Source organism: Myxocyprinus asiaticus, chromosome 5 (assembly GCF_019703515.2).
Source record: "Myxocyprinus asiaticus isolate MX2 ecotype Aquarium Trade chromosome 5, UBuf_Myxa_2, whole genome shotgun sequence".
Taxonomy (NCBI): Eukaryota; Metazoa; Chordata; class Actinopteri; order Cypriniformes; family Catostomidae; genus Myxocyprinus; species Myxocyprinus asiaticus.
Genome location: NC_059348.1, coordinates 4497058 through 4522657, shown reverse-complemented (window position 1 = coordinate 4522657; position 25600 = coordinate 4497058). Strand labels below are relative to the sequence as shown.

Below are 25600 nucleotides of genomic sequence, written 5' to 3'. Positions count from 1 at the left end.
AGTAATTGTAGGGTTGCAACGATGTGAGATTTTCACGGTACGATAACCGTCTCAGAAAATATCACGGTTTTACGGTATCACAGTATACGGTATTACACAATTATAATTATCAGTTACAATGACCCTTAAAGGAGTGAAAACTGAAGTTTTTTTTATTTTTATTTTTTTTTTTTTTTTTTTTGTGGTTGAACAAACACTTTATTATAACTGAAACTTGAAACATTTTTTTTAAATTGATGTATAAAAAAAAGTCTCCCTTTAGAAAATAAATAAAAATAAAATAGAATAAATAAGAAAGCTAACAGAATTATAATAATAAACCGAATTATAAACACGATAAAAAAAACAGCATGTAACTATGACATGTTATATAACTAAAGCATGTTAGTTTACATGTTAGCATAGCATGTTAAATTAACTACTAAATGAAAAATAACATCAGCTGTGTGAGCTTTTAAAGTAATGTCCTATGATTATTAATAATTAACATATACTGTAGGTGCGCGACAGCGCAGCCAGACTGCTGCTGTCTGTACCTTTAACTCAGTGGTTCTCAACTGGTTTTGCTTCAGGATCCAGATTTTACATTGGAAATCAACTGGCGACCCACCATAGTAAAAATGTAACCTGTATTTAATGTATCCTGGGTCGCATTTCCTTTTATGTTGCATAGTTTTCTTCATGGTTTTCAAGTACAAGGACATGCATCAAGTGACATTATTTTTGTTGTTGACGTCAACAACAAAAGCGACAGGAAGTTTTCTCTCCCCCCTTTTAAAAATTGACTTATTTTCTTACATGAGCCCATTATTATCCCGTTTGTTTCCTAATGTCAAACATAATTCAAACAGAACATACATATTACACAGGAGGAAAGGCTCCTCATTACAATGGTTAGGTCAGTGTAGCTAGTCTTAAATAATAGTAATAATAATAACAAATTATAGTATTTATGAAAAAATAAATACTTGCTGAAACACGTCTTGAAACTTTAACTACAACTGCCACTGTTGATATAAAATGAAGTCTAATAGATTCTACCTTTAGATTATTTCATATGAAACTATAACATTTTGTCAAAATATAACAGTTACTTTTACTCATGTAAAATCGTGAAACAATTTTGTATAAAAAAATTAGCGCATAGCACAGTGTTGCTCTTTTCCTCAGTGCCGTTTGGCATGTCAGGGCTGCCTACTGTTTGAGAGGTTCGACTTGACTTCCTCCGTAACGCTTTAAACTAGAAAAGTCTCACTAGAATTGAAATTGGTCACATCAGTTTTGAGGTCTGCCCTCCGCAATATCGAGGGAAGCCCGGTTGTTGCACACGTGTCAGAGAACAGAGTAGACCTTTAGCGCGAGCTGGTTCTGTTACACTCGTGCAAAAGTGCAGATGAGAAGCCTTTAGCTGATTGTGAGATTATCATTAAATCTTCCTCGGCAGTCCTAAATAGGCTATCACTTGGGCGGCCGCCGAAATATATTCAATGGGAAAACCATTGTTCTTTCCCTGCTGTCTGTGACCCAGTCCAAATAGACCTGTGACCCACCAGTTGAGAAACACTGCTTTAACTCACACACACACTCACTTAAGTCAGACCCTCTCGCCTCGCTTCTCTCTGACAGGCAGACGAGGAGGAAAGCCAGGAGATGCGCACGCGCAGGTGAGATTCTCCGTCCGGTTGCATTTTTTTCCCCTCAATACCGTAGATAAGCAAATGTACACTACCAGTCAAAACTTTTGTAATACTTGACTGAAATGTTTCTCATGATCTTAAAAATCTTTTGATCTGAAGGCGTATGCTTAAATGTTTGAAATTAGTTTTGTAGACAAAAATATAATTGTGCCACCATATTCATTTATTTCATTATAAAATTAAAATGTAATAAATTATTATTATTTTTTTTTAAATTGATGACTCGGACCAAATAATAAAGAAAAGCAGCCAATAAGTGCCCAACATAGATGGGAACTCCTTCAATACTGTTTAAAAAGCATCCCAGGGTGATTCCTCAAGAAGTTGGTTGAGAAAATGTCAAGAGTACATTTCTGCAAATTCTAGGCAAAGGGTGACTACTTTGAAGATGCTAAAATATAACACAGTTTTGATTTATTTTGGATTTTGTTTAGTCACAACATAATTCCCATAGTTCCATTTATGTTATTCCATAGTTTTGATGACTTTTACTATTATTCTAAAATGTGAAGAAAAAAAATTATAATAAAGAATGAGTGTGTTTCAAAACTTTTGACCGGTAGTGTACATGATAACCATCAATTTTCATACCGTGGTATACCTTGAAACTGGTATACCGCTGCAACCCTAAGTAATTGTATTATACTTAAGCAGTATCTAACATATGTGATGCTCTATTATGCAGCACTTTATTTGACAAAAAAAAAAAAAAACTTCCAGTGTTGTATTTTGGATTGTGCTGTGTGGTTCTGTATATAAGCAGTTCATTTGATAAAAAAAAAAAAAAAATACGTTATGTTAAAAAGGAATTATATTTTCATTTGATTAAAGTTTTAATTAATTTATTTATTAAACACCATTTTGATGATAAAATTGAATAAACTGTTGATATGGAGTTCAACATAATAAAATATATAATAGGTATCGGTGAGTACAAAAAATGAAGTATCGGTACTCATTCTAAAAAAAAAAAAATTATCAGGAGTCGGGACATCCCTTCTTGCAATGCATCCACGGGCTTGCTGCTAACATTCATCACATCATTTCACATTTAGTGCATCCGTGGCATAAAAAACAATTGTACTTTTGTCCATGTAAATTTTTGGTGGTAAATCCAAAGAGATGAATATTTTTAGAACACAGCAAAGCTGATGTCTTCTTCACTTGTTACCTAGTTACAGTGGTAAACAGCTGGCTCATGTTGATGACGCAATCAGACTGCAGTTCGGACCCAAAAAATATGCGAACAGAGACCAACAGAGACTGCAGGAAACGAACTGGGGGTCAGTCCAAGCAATTGAACCAAGTGTGAAAGCACCCTAACACTACACATTTTGGATGCCTCCTTTATGTGACACTCAATTCAGATCATTGAGGACTCTAATAATTAGCTAATCATCAGTAGAATCAGGTGTTTTAAAAGAGACATGCAAAGTGTGTAATGTTGGTGGTACTCCAGGAAAGGATTGAGAAACACTGAATTTTTTTGTTTTTAAACTGGTCTTTTTGGGGGAAAGGGTGTTACAGTCCCCTCTTTAGATTGTAGCTTTGTAGCTGTTACATGCCACATTTTCCATATGTTGATGTAATGATGTTTGGGAGGAGTAAAGTTTAGATTTGTGACTTGAACAGCCAGATGCACTTACACTTAAAATAATAATAACTTTATTTATATTGCACCTTTTAACAACTTAGCACAAACTGCTTCACAATATAAAATGAAAACTGGTTAATCCGAACGTCTGCTAGCTGCCTTGAAACGTCACACAGGTCACATAAACTACAACACATAGACACTGTATCACCTAGATATCACACAGAGACTGTGTCTGTTCCCCAAACTACCAAATACAAAACTCTCACTAAATCATTTAGACATTTTTTTATTAAGGTCAAACTTGAACAAAACTAAAACATTAAACATAACCATCTTATAAAGATAGGGCTACTAAACATTAGATCTCTTTCTACCAAAGCACTAATTGTAAATTAAATTATTATAGATCATAATTTGGATGCGCTCTGTTTGACTGAAACCTGGCTTAAACCAGATGAATATATTAGTTTAAATGAATCTACTCCCCCAGGTTATTGTTATAAACATGAGCCTCGTCTGAAGGGTCGAGGAGGTGTTGCTACAATTTACAGTGAAGTTTTTGGTGTTACTCAGAGGACAGGATATAAATTTAAGTCTTTTGAACTAATAATGCTTAATGTGACACCGTCAGATATAAATAAAAAAACTCTGTTGTCTTTTACCCTTGCTACAGTATAGATCACCCGGGCCTTATTCTGATTTCCTTGGTGAATTTGCAAATTTTTTATCAGATCTTGTAGTTACTGTAGATAGAGCTTTAATTGTTGGTGACTTCAACATTTACATAGATAATGAAAATGACACATTGGGATTAGGATTTTTTGATATTCTCAACTCTCTTGGAGTCAGAAAAAATGTAACAGGACGAACTCATCGCCATAATCATACGCTAGATTTAATTCTGTCCAATGGAGTTGATTTTGATACTATAGAAATTCTGCCGCAGAGCAATGACATCTCGGATCATTACCTAGTCTCTTGTATGCTGCGATCAGCTAATGTTACTCAATCTACACCACGCTATCGTTCAGGTAGATCTATTCTTTCGACCACTAAAGATAGTTTCACTAATAATCTTCCAGATCTATCTCATACACTCAGTAAACCCCAAAGCCTAGAAGAACTTGATGAAATAACAGAAAATATAAATACAGTCTTCTCTAGCACTCTTGATAGTGTCGCCACCCTTCGATGAAAGAAAATTAAATAAAAAAGTCCATGCACCATGGTACAATGATCACACTCATGCCCTCAAGAGAGCAGCTCGGAAAATGGAGCGCAAGTGGAAGAATACAAAATCAGAGGCATTTCACGGTGCATGGAAGGATAGTGTCTGTAGCTACAGACATATTTTAGCAAACTCATAGAAAATAACCACAACAATCCTAGGTGTTTATTCAGTACTGTGGCTAAATTGGTTAGGAATAAAGCCTCAAAAGAACCAAATATTCTGTCGCGGCACACAAGAAATGACTTCATGAATTTCTTTACTGATAAAATTGAAATAATCATAAATAAAATTAGAATTATGCAATCGTCTGTCACAGTACCTCAGAAAACAGTGTCTCATAATTTTCCTCACATGCAACTTCAATCCTTCCATCATAGGTCATGAACAGCTAACAGAACTTATCAAAACATTAAAATGCCACAACATGTATGTTAGATCCAATACCAACCAAGCTCTTAAAAGAGGTATTCCCTGTAATCTCAGAACCTCTTCTTAATATTATTAACTCCTCGCTATTCTTAGGACATGTCCCAAGAAACTTTAAAATGGCAGTTATCAACCGCTTATTAAGAAGCCACAATTTAATCCTGGAGAACTGGCTAATTACAGACCGATTTCAAATATCCCGTTTATGTCGAAAATACTAGAAAAGATAGTATCCTCCCAAATATGTTCGTTTCTACAGAGAAATAGTATATATATATGAACAATTTCAGTCAGGATTTAGGCCCCATGACAGTGACAGAGACTGCACCTATCAGAGTTACAAATGACTTGCTCTTATCATCTGATCATGGCTGCATTTCTCTTCTAGTGCTTTTAGATCTTAGTGCTGCATTCGACATGATAGGTCACGACATTCTCTTGAATAGGCTTTTGTTAGAATTATGTTGGTATTTGTGGAGTTGCATTAGCATGGTTTAGGTCCTATTTAGCAGACCACTACCACTTTGTCTATGTAAATGAGGAATTATCAAACCAAACAAAAGTATGGAGTGCCACAGGGATCAGTTTTAGGGACTATGCTTTTCTCCTTGTATATGCTTCCCATGGGATATATTATCAGGAATCGTAAAATAAGTGTCCACTGTTATGCCGACGATACCCAACTTTATATTTCTTCAAAACCTGATGAGGTACTAATTATTGGACCAAAAACCTCTAAAAACAAGCCGCTAAAATATCATTTGACTCTCGATGGATGTACTGTTACATCGTCTTCAACAGCGAAGAACTTAGGTGTTATATTTGATACCAGTCTGTCCTTTGAAAATCAAATTACCAATGTTTGTAGAACAGCATTCTTCCACCTAAGAAATATTGCTAAATTACGACACATGCTCTCTGTTGCTGATGCCGAAAAATTAATTCATGCGCTCATGACCTCAAGACTAGATTATTGTAATGCATTACTGGGAGGATGTCCAGCAAGATCAATAAAAAAACTTCAATTGGTTCAAAATGCAGCAGCCAGAGTGCTGATTAGAACCAAGAAATATGATCATATTAGCCTCATTTTATCGTCGTTACATTGGCTACCTGTTAAATTTCGCATAATAAAAATTACTTATTTTTAAACATAATTCACAACTGTATTTTATCAAACTACACAAGGATGACTCTGAGACATTATAGATATTACAGTTTCATTTTCTGATAATGCATGACCTTCTGTAAAGCTGCTTTGAAACTATGTGTGTTGTGAAAGGCGCTATAAAAATAAAAATGACTTGATACCACCTCTACAGCTAGGATCCAATTCATATCTGTCTCAAATTCATTTTACTTGGTCTTTTCATAATCGGATAGCTAACCAATCAGTAAAATCTATGCACCTACACTTTCACACGTCTGTCCTCCCACTTGTTCAGTGAGCTGCATCTGCTCCAGTGCTAAAGTTCAATTCAATCAAATCAGGCAGGCAATTGTTATACATGTCATTTATTATACTTTTTATTTATTTATTTATTTTTTTATTTCTAACCACAACCATTATCAGGCTGTCAAGATGTTACATTAAAACAGTGTTGTGCTGCATTTAATAAGTGATGACCTTAAAGATAAACTATGCTCACTTTGACAGCTTTGGACAATGCTTTTCTAAATGCATCTGTAAACCAATTGACCGGGTGAAACTCTTTCCACATGATATGCAGTGGTGTGGCTTCTCTCTAGTATGCACTCTCTCGTGGCTTTTCAGGCTTCCTTGACTAATGAAACTCTTTCCACACCAAGAACATACGTATGTCTTCTCATTTGCATGAATTGTAAGGTGTGCTTTTAGATATGATGCCAATACAAATGTTTTGCCACACTGATCACAGTTAAATGGCCTTAATCCAGAGTGAAACCGCAGATGAGTTGTGAGATGGCTTGCATGGATGAAACTCTTTCCACACTGAAGACATGTGAAAGGCCTGTCTCCAGTATGAATCCTCATGTGACTTTTAAGGTTTACTTCTTGTGTGAATCTCTTACCACACTGATGGCATGTGAAAGGCTTCTGTCCAGAGTGAAGACTCAGGTGCCTATTAAGGCTTCCTTTTTGTGTGAAACTCTTTCCACATTGAGGGCATGTGAAAGGCTTCTCTCCAGTGTGAATTATCAGGTGCTTCTTAAGACCTTCTTTCAGTGTGAAACTCTTTCCACACTGTTGGCAGATGAAAGACTTCTCTCCAGTGTGAATTCTCATGTGATACCTAAGGTATTGTTTCTTTGTGAAACTCTTTCCACATTGGTGGCAGGTGACAAGCTTCTCTCCTGAGTGAAGTTTTAAGTGAGTGTTAAGGTTTTGTTTGTGTGTGAAACTCTTTCCACACTCAGAGCAGGCAAAATCATTTTGGTCTTTTGTTGTTTGAGTTCTTTTCTGTGAGAAATACTTTTCAGTCTGAGAACAACTGGATTTTTGTACAGTTCTGAGGTTATCAGATATACCACATTGATGTATCTCCTCGAAGTCCTTCAGATCTTGACTCTCCTCTTTTACCTCCATCAAATCTAAAACATAAAACATAGTAAATTGAGACAAATGTAAAACAAGAAATACAATTAAACCCTACATAAATGGCAGTAAGCAGCAAAGGCTTACTATTTTTATCTTTGATATGGTGAAGGTTATTTCTGTCATTCTCATGCAGATTCTGGTATTTAACTGTAATTTTACGGCTTTATGATTTTCTAACTACAGCTGTCATATCTAGTGAACTGTGTGAAGTTTTACCTTAATGTTCTTCAACAGACATTATAAAGTATCAAGAATGGACACCAACCTCTTTGTTCCTCGGTATCTTCATATGTCATTATCCATGGCTCTGGATAACTGAAGTCTTCACTCTCTTCTTTAACAGACATCATTTTTTCCCCAATAGTATGTAGTGGGCTTCAGTGGTTTGCTTGGAGTTGTTCCTCTTTACACACCACTTTATTCTTCTTCCTTCACCTGTAGGATGATGGGAATATTTCCAGCATTTATAATTGAATTACTAGCCTCTTTCTCTTATAGATTCCAGTAAAAATGATTTAAGTAGGGATGTCCCGATACCACAACTCTAGAGACTGCTGTGTGTGAAAATCCCAGGAGATCAGCATTTACAGAAATATTCAAGCCAGCCCATCTGGCACCAACAATTATGCCACGGTCGAAATCACTGAGATCATATTTTTTAACCCACTCTGATGGTTTATGTGAACATTAAAGGAATAGTTAACCCAAAAATGAAAATTCTCTCACCATTTACTCACCCTCATGAAAACTTAGATGTGTATGTCTTAATTTCTTCTCCTGAACATAAACGAATATTTTTAGAAAAATTCTCAGCTCTTCTGGTCCATACAATGCAAGAGAATGGGTGCCAAAATTTAGAAGCTCCAGAATAGTGACGGGAAGATCGGATAATTTTACTGACTTGAATCTTTGAGTCTCGTTCAACAAAATGAACGAATCTTTATTCAAGTCATTTAGTTCATTTGAGCAGAATTAAATAAAAATGTTACATTTTCAATAGCCAAATCCCCCCCAACACGTCTACTTACGCAAACTTTGATTATAGTCCAAATAAGGAAAAACTGATAATGCAGCCAAGGACAAACTATGAGAAACATAAAGATTAGTTCACCTCTGGAATCTTCTTGTCAGAGTCATTCATTCTTTTGTCACTGCATAGCGATATATGGCTGTCACATGACAAAAGAACAAACGACTTGGACCAGAAGACTCGAGAGGTGAACTAATCATTTCTGTTTCCTGTGTGAGCAATGCATAGCGTATACAGCTGTCACGTTACAAAAGAATGAACGACTCGAACCAGAAGACTCGAGAGGTGAACTAATCATTTCTGTTTCCTGTACAGCACCTATGCGTTTTCACATAACAAACGAACGGAGGCTGTGCAATGCACATGCACGGCCAACACAAAATGAACGAATCACTCTCTGAGACTACTCGTTCTTCTGAGTCACATAAAAGATTAGTTCAAAATGAACGAATCATTCATGAACGACCCATCACTACTCCAGAAATCACATAAATCAGCATAAATGTAATCCATACGACTCCAGGGGTTAAATAAATGTCTTCAGAAGCAATATGATACAGTTGAAGTCAGAAGTTTACATACACTTAGGTTGACGTCATTAAAACTAATTTTCTAACCACTCCAAAGATTTAACTTTAGCAAACTATAGTTTTGGCAAGTCATTTAGGACATCTTCTTTGTTGCATGATACGAGTATTGTTGACAGATTGTTTCACATTTAATTTACTTTATCACAATTCCAGTTGGTCAGAAGTTTACATACACTAAGTTAGTTTAAGCAGCTTGGAAAATTCCAGATAATTATGTCAAGCCTTTAGACAATTAGACAATTCACTTCTGATAGGAAGTGTCCTGAATTGGAGGTGTACCTGTGGATGTATTTTAAGGCCTACCTTCAAACTCTTTGCTTGACATCATGGGAAAATCAAAAGAAATCAAAAAACTCCACAAGTCTGGTTCATCCTTGGGAGCAATTTCCAAATGCTTGAAGGTACCACGTTCATCTGTACAAACAATAGCATGCAAGTATAAAACACCATGGGACCACACAGCCATCATACCGCTCAGGAAGGAGACACATTCCGTCTCCTAGAGATGAACATAGTTTGATGCGAAAAGTGCAAATCAATCCCAGAACAACAGCAAAGGGCCTTGTGAAGATGCTAGGAGGAAACAGGTAGGCAAGTAACTATATCCACAGTAAAACGAGTCCTATATTGAAAAACCCTTAAAGACTGCTCAGCAAGGAAGAAACCGCTGCTCCAAAACCACCATAAAAAAGCCAGACTACAGTTTGCAAGTGCACATGGGGACAAAGATATTACTTTTTGGAGAAATGTCCTCTGGTCTAATGAAACAAAAATTGAACTGTTTGGCCATAATGACCATCGTTATGTTTAGAAGAAAAAGAGTGAGGCTTGCAAGCTGAAGAACACCAACCCAACCGTGAAGCACGGGGGTGGCAGCATCATGCTGTGGGGGTGCTTTGCTGCAGGAGGAACTGGTCCACTTCACAAAATAGATGGCATCATGAGGAAGGAAAATTATGTGGATATATTAAAGCAACATCTCCAGGCATCAGCCAGGAAGTTAAAGCTCGGTTGCAAATGGGTCTTCCAAATGGACAATGACCCCAAGCATACCTCCTAAGTTGTGGCAAAATGGCTTAAGGACAACAAAGTCAAGGTATTGGAGTGGCCATCACAAAGCCCTGACCTCAATCCGATAAAAAAAATTTGTGGGGAGAACTGAAAAAGTGGGTGCGAGCAAGGAGGCCTACAAACCTGACTCAGTTACACCAGTTCTGTCAGGAGGAATGGGCCAAAATTCCAGCAACTTATTGTGAGAAGCTTGTGGAAGGCTACCCAAAATGTTTGACCCAAGTTAAACAATTAAAAGGCAATGCTACCAAATAATAACAAAGTGTATGTAAACTTCTGACCCACTGGGAATGTGATGAAAGAAATAAATAAATAATAAATAAAATAAAATAAAGTAGTGATCCTAACTGACTTAAGACAGGTTATGTTTTCTACGATTAAATGTCAGGAATTGTGAAAAATTTGGCTAAGGTGTATGTAAACTTCTAATGTCAACTGTAGGTGTGGGTGAGAAACAGTTCAAAAAGTAATCCATATAACTCCAGTGGTCAAATCAATGACTTCAGAAGCTGTATGATAGGTATGTGTGAGAAACAGATCAATATTTAAGTCCTTTTTAACTATAAATTCTCCTCCCTGCTCAGTCAATTTCCACTTTATCTTTCACTTTCACTCTTCTTCTTGTCTTTTTGGTGATTCACATTCTTCATGCATATCGCCCCCTGCTGGGCAGGGAGAACAATTTCAAGCAAAAAAAGGACTTAAATATTGATCTGTTTCTCACCCACACCTATCATATCGCTTCTGCCGATATGGATTACAACACTAGTGTTGTACGGATTACTTTTATGCTGCCTTTATGTGCTTTCTGGAGCGTCAAAATGTTGGCACCCACTCACTTACATTGCATGGACCAACAGAACTGAAATATTCTTCTAAAAATCTTAACTTGTGTTCTGTAGAAGAAAGTCATACACATCTGGGATGGCATGAGGGTGAGTAAATGAGAGAATTTTCATTTTTGGGTGAACTCTCTCTTTAAATAAAGCTCCTGACCCATATCTGCATGATTTAATGCATTGCACTGCTGCCACATAATCGTCTAATTAGATAACTGCATGAATAAATAGGTGTACAGGTGTTCCTAATTAAGTGTTCGGTGAGTGTATTTGGCATCTTCCCAGCTCTTTGGTTCCCTGTCTGTCACTCACTCGAAGTTGTGTTGATGTAGTGACACTAGGGGTTCGATCTTGAGAGCCCCAAACACCTTTGCTTAAAACAGAAAAGGCCAATGAAAATTGGTGAGTGGAATCTGCATGCCACTCTCCGCCCCGGACATACGGATATAAAAGGAGATGGCGTGCATCACTCATTCAGATTTTTTCTTTGGAGCCGAATGCATGTGTGTTCGTCTTCTCACTCTTTGCTACACTGCTGGATTCTTACAGTGCATATCAGCGGTCACCCTCACACGGTTGAGTGCTGTGTTTCCCCTGGGTGCTTCGGCAGCCTGAGTCTGCAGGTGCTAAAAGAGTATATTAGAGTATATTTCCTTCTAAAAGAGCTTGCGCAAACGCTTGCTGTCTTTTTAAAGATGTCCTTCCACGTTTGCGCTACTGGATGTGGCCGTTATCTCTCCCTTCCGGATACCCATGAAATCTGCCTCGAGTGTCTGGGGCGCCAGCACGCCAAAAAAAGGTTATGTTCTCATTGCGAGAGCATGCCCATGAGAACATTGCGGTTCACTTCCTTCTTCAAGAAGCAAGAAGCCACCGTGGCTGCTCCCCAACCCGGTCCGTCTTGGGCTGACGCTCAGCCGGCCGGGTCGGCAAGCACCGCGGGCGATCTGGATGTGGACATGGGAGTGTTTCTGCCGGCTCAGCCCCCATGGACCTCCCATACCCCAGCACGCTTGTTCTGTCCGGACGAACTGTTGAGCGATGCAGGCGGTCTGCCTCAGGGCGGGTTTAATGTGTTGTTCCTGGCTCGCGACGAGGATGAGCTTTCGGTTTCATCGGAGGGTGGGCTTCTGCTATCGGAAGCAGACGAATCTTCTGAGCTCCCGCCCACGGGTGGTAGAGCACAGGATGAGTCGGACGCTGAGATGGCAGCCATGCTTGCCCGGGCAGCTGCGAACATGGGGCTGAAGTGGAACCCTCCACACTGCCCCGAGCGTTCGCGGCTGGATGATTGGTTTCTGGGCTCGGAGCGCGACTCACGGCCGCGCCCTACCGCCTTTCTTCCCGGAAGTGCACGAGGAGCTAACAAAGTCATAGAAGGCACCCTTTACTGCCCGTACAAGCTTTGCGGGCTCGTCCACTCTGACTACCCTCGATGGCGGTGCGGCTAAGGGACATGTTGAGCTTCCCCAGGTAAAGCGCACCATAGCGGTGCATTTGTGCCCGCATGGCACAGCCACCTGCAGCGACTGACCAAGGCTCCCTTCCAAGGCCTGTAAGTTCTCTTCCTCTTTAATGACGAAGGCTTACAAGGCCGTGGGTCAGGCCGCTTCCGCCCTGTACGCCATGACCATCCTGCAGGTCCACCAGGCCAAGGCGCTAAAAGACCTGCACAAGGGTAGGACCAACCCAGAGCTGATGCAGGAACTGCGCACTGCGACCGACCTCGCCTTACGTGCGACGAAGGTCATGGTGTGCGCCCTGGGGAGGACGATGTCCACACTTGTGGTCCAAGAGTGTCACCTGTGGCTCAACCTTGCAGAGATGCGTGATGCCGAGAAAGTCCGCTTTCTTGATGCGGCCATCTCACAAAGGGGATGTAAGGCTGGCACCAGGATGTCTACACCCAAATGGCGCCATTTCCAGTAAAAGTCAAAGAGCTCTGCGAGAATCAACATCATAGAACTCTCTCACAAAAGCTGAAATCTACACCTGAATATCACCACATGTGATAAATTGCAAATCGCCTTTGCATTGTTTTACAAAGCTGAAATCTTCACCTGAATATCACCACAGTGTGATAAATTGCAAATCACCTTGCTGCCCCCTCTTCTCTCACCCCCTTCTCCCCTTCAACAGCTCTGGACCAAAACAAAGACACAAGATTTATATGTAAAAACATAAATACCATGAAAACAAAGAATGAAACTGTATGTGTTTGATATCATTTAAGAGGTCTCTGTGCGACTAGTATAATGGTCTCTCTCTCATGTTGATAAAACGAATGGTGACAAAGTCATAAGGTCTTTGCCAAATACTGCATAATTCTGGAGGTCTATCCCCCTCCTTGACCTACAATTGAAATGATCTCCTGTATGTTAACAAGGTTAAACCCCAGGAAGTCAAGAACCCATTCACCCCCAAATTCTCATTGTTCAAAGGATAATACCATTTGGTACACAATGTTTATTCTGTCTGGGTATTTAAGGAAAGTTGGCAGGAAGCTTGGGGAATCCGTAAGCAGATCTCCCATGCTGTACCGCTGCATGTAGTTTATATTTGTTGGGGAATCTGTAAGCCAGATCTCCCATGCCTTGCCGTTGCATGTAGCTTTCCAAGTGTCAGGTATGTCTCTAGATTCTTATCTTATTTTTAGTAATGCTTGTTTATTCTGATCATATGAAATTAGCTTTGATTTGAATTTCAGCAAACAATGTTTTATATCCTACCTGACAAATAAATTGTTATTATTTGATTTATTCTGAATTCCTCTGAAATAATTTATATCATTACTGGAGCTTTAATATAGGAGGAAGCCATTTAAAGACTCTCAGTTTGAATTTCATTAGAAACCACTCAGGACAACCAGGTAGGACAACCACCTAGGACAACTGGGTAGGAGAAAGCCTTTTAAAGACTCTCAGTCACTGCTCACCGCCCGTCTTAGCAAGTTGTATGTACGTGACTAAGCGGCAATATCGTCTGGTTAGGAAACAAGCCAAACCAGATGATATTAGTTAACCCTACAACCGCTGACTAAGAACGGAACTGGCTATCCATTTTCAGGAGGTTTACGTAATTTAATAACAGCCGGCGTAAGACTCCAAAGATCAAAAGGACAATGAATAGAAGAGGATTTAGAGTAATTAATAACTTAAAAAGGTCAAATTAAAAGAATGATCAGAAGTTAATTAGAGCTGTAATCTAAATTAGAGGTCAACTTAAATTGGAGTCAGATTAATATAAAATTGGAGTCAGATAAAATGAATAACAGAATCAATTTGTAAAGTGTAAATGAATAATAACTGCTTTACTTCAGTGCTTAGAAAAGACAGAACAATGCAGAGACCTTCAAGGGGCCATTCTACTGGAATCCAACATCGGAAGAAATAGTTTGGTTTTTTACCCCAGATTTACAAAGTGGTGACCATCCTCCGTGATCTCCAGCGAGCGAGTGATGTCTTTTCAGCGCGACATTCAGTTCCATTCCACACAGGACATAAGGTTTGAGCTTCTACATCTCTGTCTCCAGATACTGTGGTAAGTCCATTCTTTTTGCCTTTTAGAAGTGTTGAGGGAAAGCACAGACGTACCCCATATAGACACATTTTGTAGAATGGGTCGGAATACCCACTGTTAGACTGGAGACCGAAAAAATCCGGTGGGGCTAAAGAAATTAGACAAAACCACATGTGTCAGGGAAGTGGTAGCGTCAGTATACGAGAAGCGAAATCTCTTGCTCTGCAAATTAATGATCTCTTTGTTCGCCCAAGCGACGAGAGATAAAACTTAAACTGGAAAAAACATCATCCAAAATTGTATTCTGGTATTCAAGGGAGGATTGCAATTGGAACTTTCATTTTAAAATCAATGAACACTGTCACTATTGTTTATTTACTTTGCTGCAACGAACTCGCAACATTTAAATAGAATGAGCGGGTAGCAACTGTAAACAACTAAAAAGTATCGATTGAGATATAAACATTGCAAGTCAATGTGTTTGCATATGAAAAGCAAGGCTGGGAAAAACAGAGTGATTTTCAAGAATACTCTTTGTGCCTTGCATCACCTCTGACTCTGCCCAGCCCACTATTTATATTCAAATAGATTCGTATGAGAATACACCTAGTGACATCTTAACTCAAGAAAATCAGAAAATTGCATTCAATTTCATATTGTAATCGCAAAAGCTCTGCAGCTTGAGCAGAAATTTGACCCATGTAAATATGTGCCTTCAGTCATTGGGTGTTTACAGCAGCATGTCCAAAGGCTTTCAGCCTGACCTGTGCATACAATGCACATGATCCTGCATCCGGTACAGGGCCATATCAAAAGGCATGTATTCTCAAAAGAGCAGCGAGATGACAAATATCTCATTCTAGAAAACCTCCAGAGACCAGTAATAAAATTATTTTAATTTATACTATTTTTAATATAATATAATTGTATTATAATCACATTATAATATGCATTTTATTATAATGGCCAAGCATGACCATGTATATTTGTAATGACACTGCCAACCGAACAACCCTACAGGCCTTGAAGAATCCTTACAGTTGGATTTCATTAGTCCACTCCCCAGTGCCAAAGGGGGATATCGTTATTGCTTGGTGATCATTGATAAATTCTCAAAGTAGGTGGAGGCAATTCCCACCCGCAATAACACTGCAAACACAGTGGTACGGGTGATGGCCAACCAAATCATCCCTCTTTGGGGTGCGCCCGTCCAAATCGAGTCTGATCAGGGAACCCATTTCACTGGGCCAAAAATGAAAAACATATGTAAAATGCTTAACATCAAACAAAACTTTCACATTCCCTACAGACCACAAAGCTCAGGTATGGTGGAACGCATGAACCGCACCATCAAAGAAAACCTAGCTAAGCAAATAGCACAACATCAAAAAATTCTCATTGTTTTACCAACTGTCCTCACTGTACTACGTGCAACCCCATCTAAAGCCACAGGCATCAGCCCATATGAGCTCATGACTGATCCAAATGTCTCCCCAGCAGACCTGGGGCCTCTCATGCTTGCGACGCAACAGAATGTGCTGGGCCAATTACAAGAAAGGCTCAGAGTGCTACAGGCATGAGCCGAGTTAAAACAGCAACAGTCAGATCTAACAAATGACATGCAATTTAACCCAACCTCTGAAACTAAATTTTCAGAAGGAGAGATGGTAATGGTGCGCGTCTTTGTAAAACAAAGCACGTTCACTCCAAGGTGCCATGGACCATATGAGGTCAAAGCGGTCTGCAACAGCTGTATGGCTGTGGCTGTCAGAGGAAAGACAAGATGCAAACTGTTCAAAGGTTCAGCTAACCAATAAATTATTTATTTTTCTTCTGCTTTAGGATAACCTCTGCAATCCCATGGAGACCGGACACAAGGCAGGTGTCCGGACCCACCTGCATCAAGCTTGGTCAACGGGTATTGCTCACACACACATTAGGATGTGGCAGATGGGTATGGAAATATACGAAGGGGCCATACACCTCTCAAATTCGTATTATACCCAAAGAAATAGTTACATGGCCTCCCAGAGTAGCACCGGAACAAAACTGCACACCACAAATCTGTTGTAAATTAGGTTCCACCCATGCCGCATACCTAAACATAACACACACACCAGCATGGCCATCCCAGCACAATATCACTGCCTGGTATCAATTAAAATTATATCCAGGAGCTAAAGAAGGTGGGATGCGCACTTTATATGAGAAAAACAATGACGGCATAGACCCTAAAATCTGCTATTTTGTTAACAATTTGGAACCTGCCACATATAGGTGCACCCACACAGAAACACTAAACACCACACACACATAAATTACACAGAATATAAATTCAATTTAACATTATACAAACCCTATGATGATAGACCAAAAACCTCAATCTGGACTAGCCAAAAGGAGAGGATTTATTGTGTAGGAAAATGTAAAATGAGCGAGAACAATTTCACTAGCCCACAAAACTGTTCATGGACTGCTTATCACTGTTTTAATTTAACCACTTGTGGGTATAGTAAACTAAAGCAATGCCCAAAGCTATACCCAATTCCTCCTGGTGGACTTATCAAAGGGAACATTAATAAGACTTTGTTTCATGATGTAAATTTAGTGATGACTCATGTAACTTACAACATATCCAATATTCTATCTGCCTACACAAAACATTGTAATGATTATGATGACAAAACATATGCATGGCTACAGTCACGAATCACTGATTTAATTTCTGATTACAAAGACAGACTTGCTGGCAAAATACCATACACCCGTTCCAAACTAGATCTGCTTGGAAATATTGCAGGCCTCTTCGGTTCAGTCAATTCTATAGTCAACACCTTCAAAATAACTAAACAATCTCAATTTTCAACATGGATGGCAGACCAGGTGGCCACTGGTTTCCAACATATCAACAATAGCTATGAAAATATAATCAAAGCAGTTAGATCCGAAGCGCAGGCGCTTCTGTTGGTCAGCCATGCATTGTTCAGTCAGACCCGTACCATCGAATGTGACTTAGCCTGCAGATCATATGCACAAGATATATTTACTGCTGCTAGACAAGAAATTTTAGACCTCCATCTCCATAAGACACCTAGACATGTTCTAAATGATCTAATAGAAATCTTAGATTTGAACAGATGGCATGCTTCAGACAAAATGAAAAATATCAATTATTCTGAGTTATTAACCACCATTATGTTGTATACTGGAAATGAATGCATTGGTTGTCTTGGGTTTTTCGCCATCTTTCCTTTAATCCATCCAGACCAAGTATTTCCAAATTCCACTACCACACGCTCTATTGGTGTAGTAGTGAGTGATCAGATCATCAAATGGGACCACCTTACTGGGTACATGACCTTGAGGGTTACTGAGACCTTATTTACCAGTTGCACTTGCTATCATGAAACTCATAACTATGTTGTTTGTACATGTAACACCTTACAACCTTTTTCTCCTAATGACACTAAACTCAAATGTTCAGTCGCTGCATGGTCATTCTGATACCATTCAGGTATCTCATACACAATGGTGTGTAGTCAGTGAAATGAATTCCTTCACCTTCGGGGGACTGTCCTGCTCTGCCAATCACTCTTTTTGTTTAGAAGTAACAGAGGACTTTTCTATGGGACAGATAATCATTCTGGGGAGAGTACCACTGGACGCAGAGGCTTCGCCATGGTGGGATGACTCCTTCTATGAGCAAAGCACCCAAGCTGTGGTCGACACGATGGATCTGGCACAAAGAATCATCCAACAAACTGAGTACCACCTTGCTCAAGCACAGGTGGAGGCTAACCTAGCCCGAAGGACTGCAAAAATCCTGTCCAGCTCATCCACCCACTCTGGACAATACGCCTACACCTGGTGGGACTGAAAAATCCATGGATGTACAATGGGCTGTGCTGTGATCTTCACTTCAACACTAGCTCAGGTGTTGTTATTTCCGATGCCTCATTCGATCCATGAGGAGATCAACTGAAGTTGCCCTGGCCCTAAGCTCACTATAAATACCCACGCTACAAAGACTGAAGTGATGGAGAAACCTCTACTTTGACTTGGCACAAAGAATCATCTTGCAGATGGAATATCACCTCACCCAGGCACAGGCAGAGACAAACCTGGCCAAAAAGACTGCACAAATCATTTCCAGTTCATCTACACACTTCAGCGACTGAGATAAAAAAAAAAAAAAAAAGTTAAGACACAATGACCCCACAGGGACTCTTCTGGAATTGTCCCCGGGGGCCAAGCAGAGGAAACTGTAAGGCTGGCACCAGGATGTCTACACCCAAAAGGCGCCATTTCCGGAGCTCTGCGAGAATCAACATCATAGAACTCTCTCACAAAAGCTGAAATCTACACCTGAATATCACCATGTGTGATAAATTGCAAATCGCCTTTGCAATGTTTTACAAAGCTGAAATCTTCACCTGAATATCACCACAGTGTGATAAATTCCAAATCACCTTGCTGCCCCCTCTTCTCTCTCCCCCTTCTCCCCTTCAACAGCTCTGGACCAACACAAAGACACAAGATTTATATGTAAAAATATAACAAATACCATGAAAACAAAGAATGCAACTGTATGTGTTTGATTGTATGTGTTTGATGGGTCTCTGTGTGACTGGTCTCTCTCTCATGTTGATAAAACTAATAGTGACAAAGTTATAAGGTCTTTAATTCTGGAGGTCTATACCCCTCCTTGACCTACAATTGAAATGATCTCCTGTATGTTAACAAGGTTAAACCCCAGGAAGTCAAGAACCCATTCACCCCCAAATTCTCATTGCTCAAAGGATAATACCATCACGATAAAATAAGGGCTGTAGAAGCCCTTGCACAACTCGGCTACGGGGACGGGCTCTATTGCTCCCTTCGCTAGAAGGATGGCAACTTCCACCTGAAGGACGGAGGCACCCTCGCCCTGCACCGTAGTCTGGCAAACTGGATCGCGTAGCCGAGGCGAATCATTGATGAGCCACTGTGAGGCTACGTGATCCAGTTCGCCAGACTACGGTACAGGGCGAGGGTGCCTCCGTCCTTCAGGTGGAAGTTGCCATCCTCCATCCTCCATCCTTTTATCGTGCCCAAGAGAGGGGGAGGGCCACTCCCAATCTTGGACCTGCATGCCCTGAACAAGGCCTTACACAGGCTTCCATTCAGGATGTTAATGCAGAAGCGCATCCTGGCATCAGTACGACATCAGGATTGGTTCGCGGCCATCGACCTGAAGGATACGTACTTTCACGTATCGAACCTTCCTCGACACAGGCCCTTTCTTCTGTTTGCTTTCAAGGGATGAGCATACCAGAACAAGGTCCTCCCCTCTGGTCTGTCCCTGTCCCCTTGTGTCTTTACCAAGGTCGCAGAGGCTTCCCTGGCCCCACTAAGGGAGAAGGGCATACGCATTCTCAATTATCTCGACGACTGGCTAATCCTAGCTCACTCACGAGATCTATTGTGTGCACACAGGGATCTTGTGCTTCAGCACCTCGACCGACTTGGGCTTCAGGTCAACCGGGAGAAGAGCAAGCTCTCCCCTGTGCAAAGCATCTCTTTTCTCGGTATGGAGTTGGACTCGGTCGCTCTCAGGGCACGTCTTACGACCGAACGTGCTTAGTCAGTGCTGACCTGCCTGAAGACCTTCAGGCAGAAGGTAGTGGCGCCAGTGAAACAATTTCAGAGGCTGCTGGGGCATATGGCATCCTCGGCGGTGGTTCTACCCCTCGGGTTGATGCATATGAGACCGCTTCAGTACTGGCTACAGACTCAAGTCCCGAGGTGGGCATGGTGCCACGGCACCCGGTGTGTGACCATCACGCCACAGTGCTGTCAGACTTTCAGCCCTTGGTCGGACCTGCCGTTTCTACGGGCAGATGTTCCCCTAGAGCATGTCTCAAGGCATGTCGTGGTCACGACGGACGCCTTGAACTCGGACTGGGGCGCCGTGTGCAACGGGCAGGCAGTGTCGGGGCTCTGGACGGGGCCCCGACTCCAGTGGCACATCAACTGCTTAGTTGGTGGCAGTATCACTGGTCCTGAGGAGGCTCCGGCCGTTGATTCTGGACAAGCATGTGTTGGTTCGAACCAACAACACGGCGTCCATAGCGTATACAATACGCCAAGGTGGCGTACGTTCACGTCGCATGTTGCAACTCGCCTGCCACCGCCTCCTTTGGAGTCAGCAGACCTTGACGTCTCTGCAAGCCACTCACCTTCCGGGCGCCCTCAACCATGCAGCGGACATGCTCTCATGGCAGGTAACGCTCTGCGGGGAGCAGAGACTCCACCCCCACGTAATCCAGCTGATTTAGGAGAGATTCGGGGAGGCACAAGTAGACCTGATCACCTCCCAAGACTCCTCTCACTGCCCCCTGTGGTACTCCCTGTCCGAGGCCCCCCCGGCACGGATGCATTGGCGCACAGCTGACCTTGGGGGCTACGCAAGTATGCGTTTCCTCCTGTGAGCCTCATTGCACAGACTCTGTGCACAGTCAGGGAGGATGAGCAGCAAGTCCTGTTCATTGCGCTATACTGGCCCAACCAGACTTGGTTCTCAGATCTGATGCTCCTGACAGTAGCACCTCCCTGGCGCATTCCCCTGAGGCAGGACCTTCTCACTCAGGGGCAAGGCACACTCCAGCACCCACGGCCGGACCTCTGGAATCTCCACGTCTGGCTCCTGGATGGGACGCGGAAGACCTAGCGGGTTTTCCGCCAGTGGTGGCAGACACAATCACTCAGGCCAGGGGCCCCTCTACGAGGCGGCTGTATGCCTTGAAGTTGTGTCTTTTCGCTAACTGGTGTTCTTCCTGTGGGGAAGACCCACAGAGATGCACCGTCGGGTCTGTGCTGTCTTTTCTTCAGAAGGGCTGGAGAGATGGCTGTCTCCCTCTACCCTGAAAGTGTACGTGGCTGCCATAGCAGCTTACCACGATACACTGGATGGCAGTCCCTCACGACAGTGTGACCTGATCAACAGGTTCCTCAAAGGCGCGAGGAGATTAAATCCTCCTAGACCACGCCTGATCCCCTCTTGGGATCTCTCTGTGGTCCTACCTCCCCTACAGAGAGTCCCGTTTGATCCCCTGGAGCAGGCCGATCTCAGCACTCTGTCTCTGAAGACGGCCCTCCTGGTGGCGCTCACTTCCATCAAGAGGGTGGGGGACCTGCAGACGCTCTCTGTTACCAGCGAATGCCTGGAGCTCGGGCACACTCTCATGTGATCTTGAGACCCCGGCCCGGTTACTTGCCCAAAGTTCCCACCACTCCTTTTCGGGACCAGGTGGTGAAACTGCAAGCGCTCCCTTCAGAGGAGGAAGATCCGGCATTGTCGTTGCTGTGTCCAGTTCATGCCCTGTGCATCTATCTGGACTGCACGCAGAGCTTTAGACGCTCGGAGCAGCTCTTTGTCTGTTTTGGAGGACAGCAGAAGGGGAAAGCTGTCTCCAAGCAGATGTTGGCCCATTGGATTATGGATGCCATTTCTCTTGCATACCAGTCTCAGGACTTGCCGTGCCCCTTGGGGGTCCGGGCGCACTCCACTAGAGGTATTGCATCCTCCTGGGCACTGGCAAGGGGGGCCTCTCTAGCAGACATATGCAGAGCTGCGGGTTGGGCTATGCCCAATACCTTTGCAAGGTTTTATAACCTACGCATAGACCCGGTTTCGACCCGAGTGTTATGCGATAACAACAGGTAGACCAGGCGGCCGGTTGGGTGTACCGCATGCATTGCGCTTTTCCCCTTTTTCAGAGGTGATAATGTGCACTTTTTGTCCACAACAGTTCCCTATACCGGTAAACTCCGGACGCATATTTATTTCTTTAGCACTGTCCGGTGATGAACTCTGCGGAGGAGTAACGCCACCAGGCCCAGTACTTGTGGTATTCCCCTTTTCAGGTGAGCCTGTGTGCTTGGGCTCAGTGCTCCATGCGTGGTGATTCCCCTTTGGTAATCTTGTATGATGAGTTTCCACTGTTCGTTTTCCCCCTTAGGAAAGAGCTTTCTGTCTCGGCCACTGTGCTGCGTACCCTCTCTGTAGATAGGGTCCTCCTGTGGTATCATTCCATATGTGTTCTTCCCCGTTGGTAAGTCTATGTGAGGTATGCTCCACATGTTAAACTCCCTACGGCAGGATGTGGTCTCCATAGTGCTCTCCTTTCTGGAGAGGGAAGAGCATTTCCCAGCGCTATTCTAGAAAGTGCTCGGCGGGAGATTGCTTAACAGCAAATTAAAAAAGGCACCGCCAGACTCCTACTTGGGTAAGTGCCTTCTCACTTTACATCGACACAACGTCGAGTGAGTGACAGACAGGGAATGACTTGGTTACTGATGTAACCTCTGTTCCCTGATGGAGGGACGTGCCACGGCACTGAACCGGCCGCTGACATGGCCGGGACTCTCTATCGGCTCCTCAGCATAAATCTGAATGAGTGATGCACGCCATCTCCTTTTATACCCGTATGTCTGGGGCGGAGAGTGGCATGCAAATTCCACTCACCAATTTTCATTGGCCTTTTCTATTTTAAGCAAAGGTGACTGGGGCTCTCAAGATCGAACCTCTAGTGTCACTACATCGACACAACGTCTCGTTCCCTCAATCAGGGAACAGAGGTTACATCAGTTACCAAGACATTTTGTAATTTCCCGATGTTGTCGATCATCATCATCTGTCAATGAGGGTCACAATCGGCATCGGGATATTTGTCAGATATCGTCAATATCCGATAACAACATCCTATCGCCTAGCCCTGGTGGTAACTTGATAAAATATCCCATACCATGGTTTTAGCAGTGTATACACTTTCTTATTACCCTGATACTGCAGAATAGAATCACTATTCATTCTATGAATAGAATCACAACAGACCATCAAAATATTTTTAATGAAAAAAAATAATAAAATTATTGTAATAGTTGAGATTGGCATACTAATAGGGCATCATAATATCAAAACATCCGGAGCTCTCCAAACATAACACACCATGACAGATCTTCAACGATGTTTCTACAGTAGGAAGCATTGTAGGGTATCTTAAATGAAATACAATGAAGAACAATGAATGAATGATAGCAAAAATGAAAAGAGGAACGTGCATGTAATGATAACTAACAGGATGATTGACAGGTCGGTGTGTGGTGGCAGGATGCACGTAACAATGAGACTTTGGTTTCAAGACATGATTTAATGATGTGATAGTCCCAATATTTGCACCCTTTTTTGCTATACACTAAAGAGTAAAGTGCACACTTTAAGGGCACAGTACAAGTACTGGGACGCATCACCTGTCTCCCAACTAACAATTAGCAAAACAAAAGGTACGTTTTTGGTTTTCCAGGATATTTTTCTTAGCGGAAATAGAACGTTTAATTTAAGTTGTACACAATGGTTCCTCTAATGTTCCCTTAACCTAATAATTTCCAGAACCTTTCCTCAACCATGCTGCAACGGCAACTTCAATAAACTGACAAGCCATCGATGGATTAATTATTTATTATAATGAATTATAATTATTATATATAATTAAAATCAGCCACAACACATTTATCAAGACTAATATATCCTTTCTGTAACCCTGCTGTAAGTCAGTACCACACTGAAAACTGAGCCTTGTTTTTCCGTTTCCCAAAACACATGCGTAAGCACAGCTAACATTAATATGTAGATATTGAAGAAAATGATTTCAAATAACCAATGTCTTCAACACTGTCAAGGTTTTTTTTTTAATATAAGAAATGTATTGACAGATATTAAAAATTGAAAAAACATTCAATTAACTAACATTTAATTAATTTCTTACCACTGTACAGTTTAGTGGAAACATCTCTTTCTCTCTTCATTTGTAGTCAATAAACAAAAAACTTCCCAGTTAAACTTACACATCATGTTCTTTTTGATTATACGAGTCAAATCTTTAACAAATCAATAACTTTTATATTTAATCTCGCATTTAGAAATAACTATTTATTCAAGAAAGTGATAAAAGAATGTCAGTGATTCGGTCCCAGACAGTGTTGGCAACTATTTCTCATGGGAAGTCGCCAAAGGCTTGCTGAAATGTCGCTAAAAGTAAATCACGTGATGACGTCATTTACATATGTAAATGAATTGGCGTAAGGAGCTACGGCAATTCTTTAAAGATGTAGAAACATATGTTGTTGTTTTTAATTGAACTAATGATTTAACAATTAGTATTTAACTACTAATCATTTAGCTATCACTAATTGAACTTGTCAAACATTCAGACAGTGGAGGGATTTCTATTTATTTTTTTATTTTTTATTTATTTTATTTTGTAAATTAAACAGCATTATTGAACAATGACAAAGTCCAAAATTATCCTAGCAATAGCAACCGGGGGTAGGCAACAGTGTAGTGTTGAGGATGTTTTTTTAATTATTTATTTTTAAACACGGACCTAAATGCCTTATAATGCCTCAAGTGGAGCTGTTAACGATTGAGATAATATGTAATAGATCTTACTTGTTTTTAACATATCTGTTGTGTGCTGCTGAACCATCAGTGTGTATTACTTGTGCCAGTGTTACTGTCGCAATTACTTTTTGACAGTGACACCTCATCTGTTCATATCACTTTATTATAGATCAGGGGTTCGTATCCATTCTCTCTCTCGCCCCGCTAGATAATTTCTCAGTGCTCTTCTATCGCTGTAGGCTGACTTTCTTTTCTAAATGGAGAGCATGCACGTGAATTGAGGTTGAGATTGTCGCAACAAATACCAACAACATGTCAGCCATTCGATTTATAGAACATCCATATGCACATAAATCCAGCTCCTGATGGCATGCAGGTCAATCATATTACTTGAAACATGGGGGGCGCTAGACCACAGAAAATGAGACATCATTCACGATGGAGCTGATGTTTTTTGTGTCGCCAGATGTGGAAGAATGTTGCTAAAGCAGACTACAAAAGTTGCTAAAATTGTCGCTAGATGGTTCTTTTTCTCGCTAAGGGGGTCAAAAAGTCGCTAAGTTGGCAACACTGCAGAATGA

The 25600-nt window shown here is 41.3% G+C and overlaps 1 protein-coding gene and 1 pseudogene across 1 annotated transcript; one reads left to right on the top strand and one right to left on the bottom strand.

Moving 5' to 3' along the window:
* Positions 1-3379: 3379 nt before the first annotated feature.
* LOC127440854 (gastrula zinc finger protein XlCGF8.2DB-like) lies at positions 3380-9570 on the bottom strand. Its single transcript, XM_051697861.1, has 3 exons — positions 9453-9570; positions 7795-7964; positions 3380-7522 (listed from the first exon to the last, which is right to left on the bottom strand). The coding sequence occupies exons 2-3, from the start codon at positions 7877-7879 to the stop codon at positions 6597-6599; spliced, it is 1011 nt and encodes a 336-aa protein (XP_051553821.1). The 5' UTR covers positions 7880-7964; positions 9453-9570; the 3' UTR covers positions 3380-6596.
* A 7618-nt stretch (positions 9571-17188) lies between these two features.
* LOC127440780 (uncharacterized) lies at positions 17189-18615 on the top strand (annotated as a pseudogene).
* The last annotated feature ends 6985 nt before the right edge of the window (positions 18616-25600 follow it).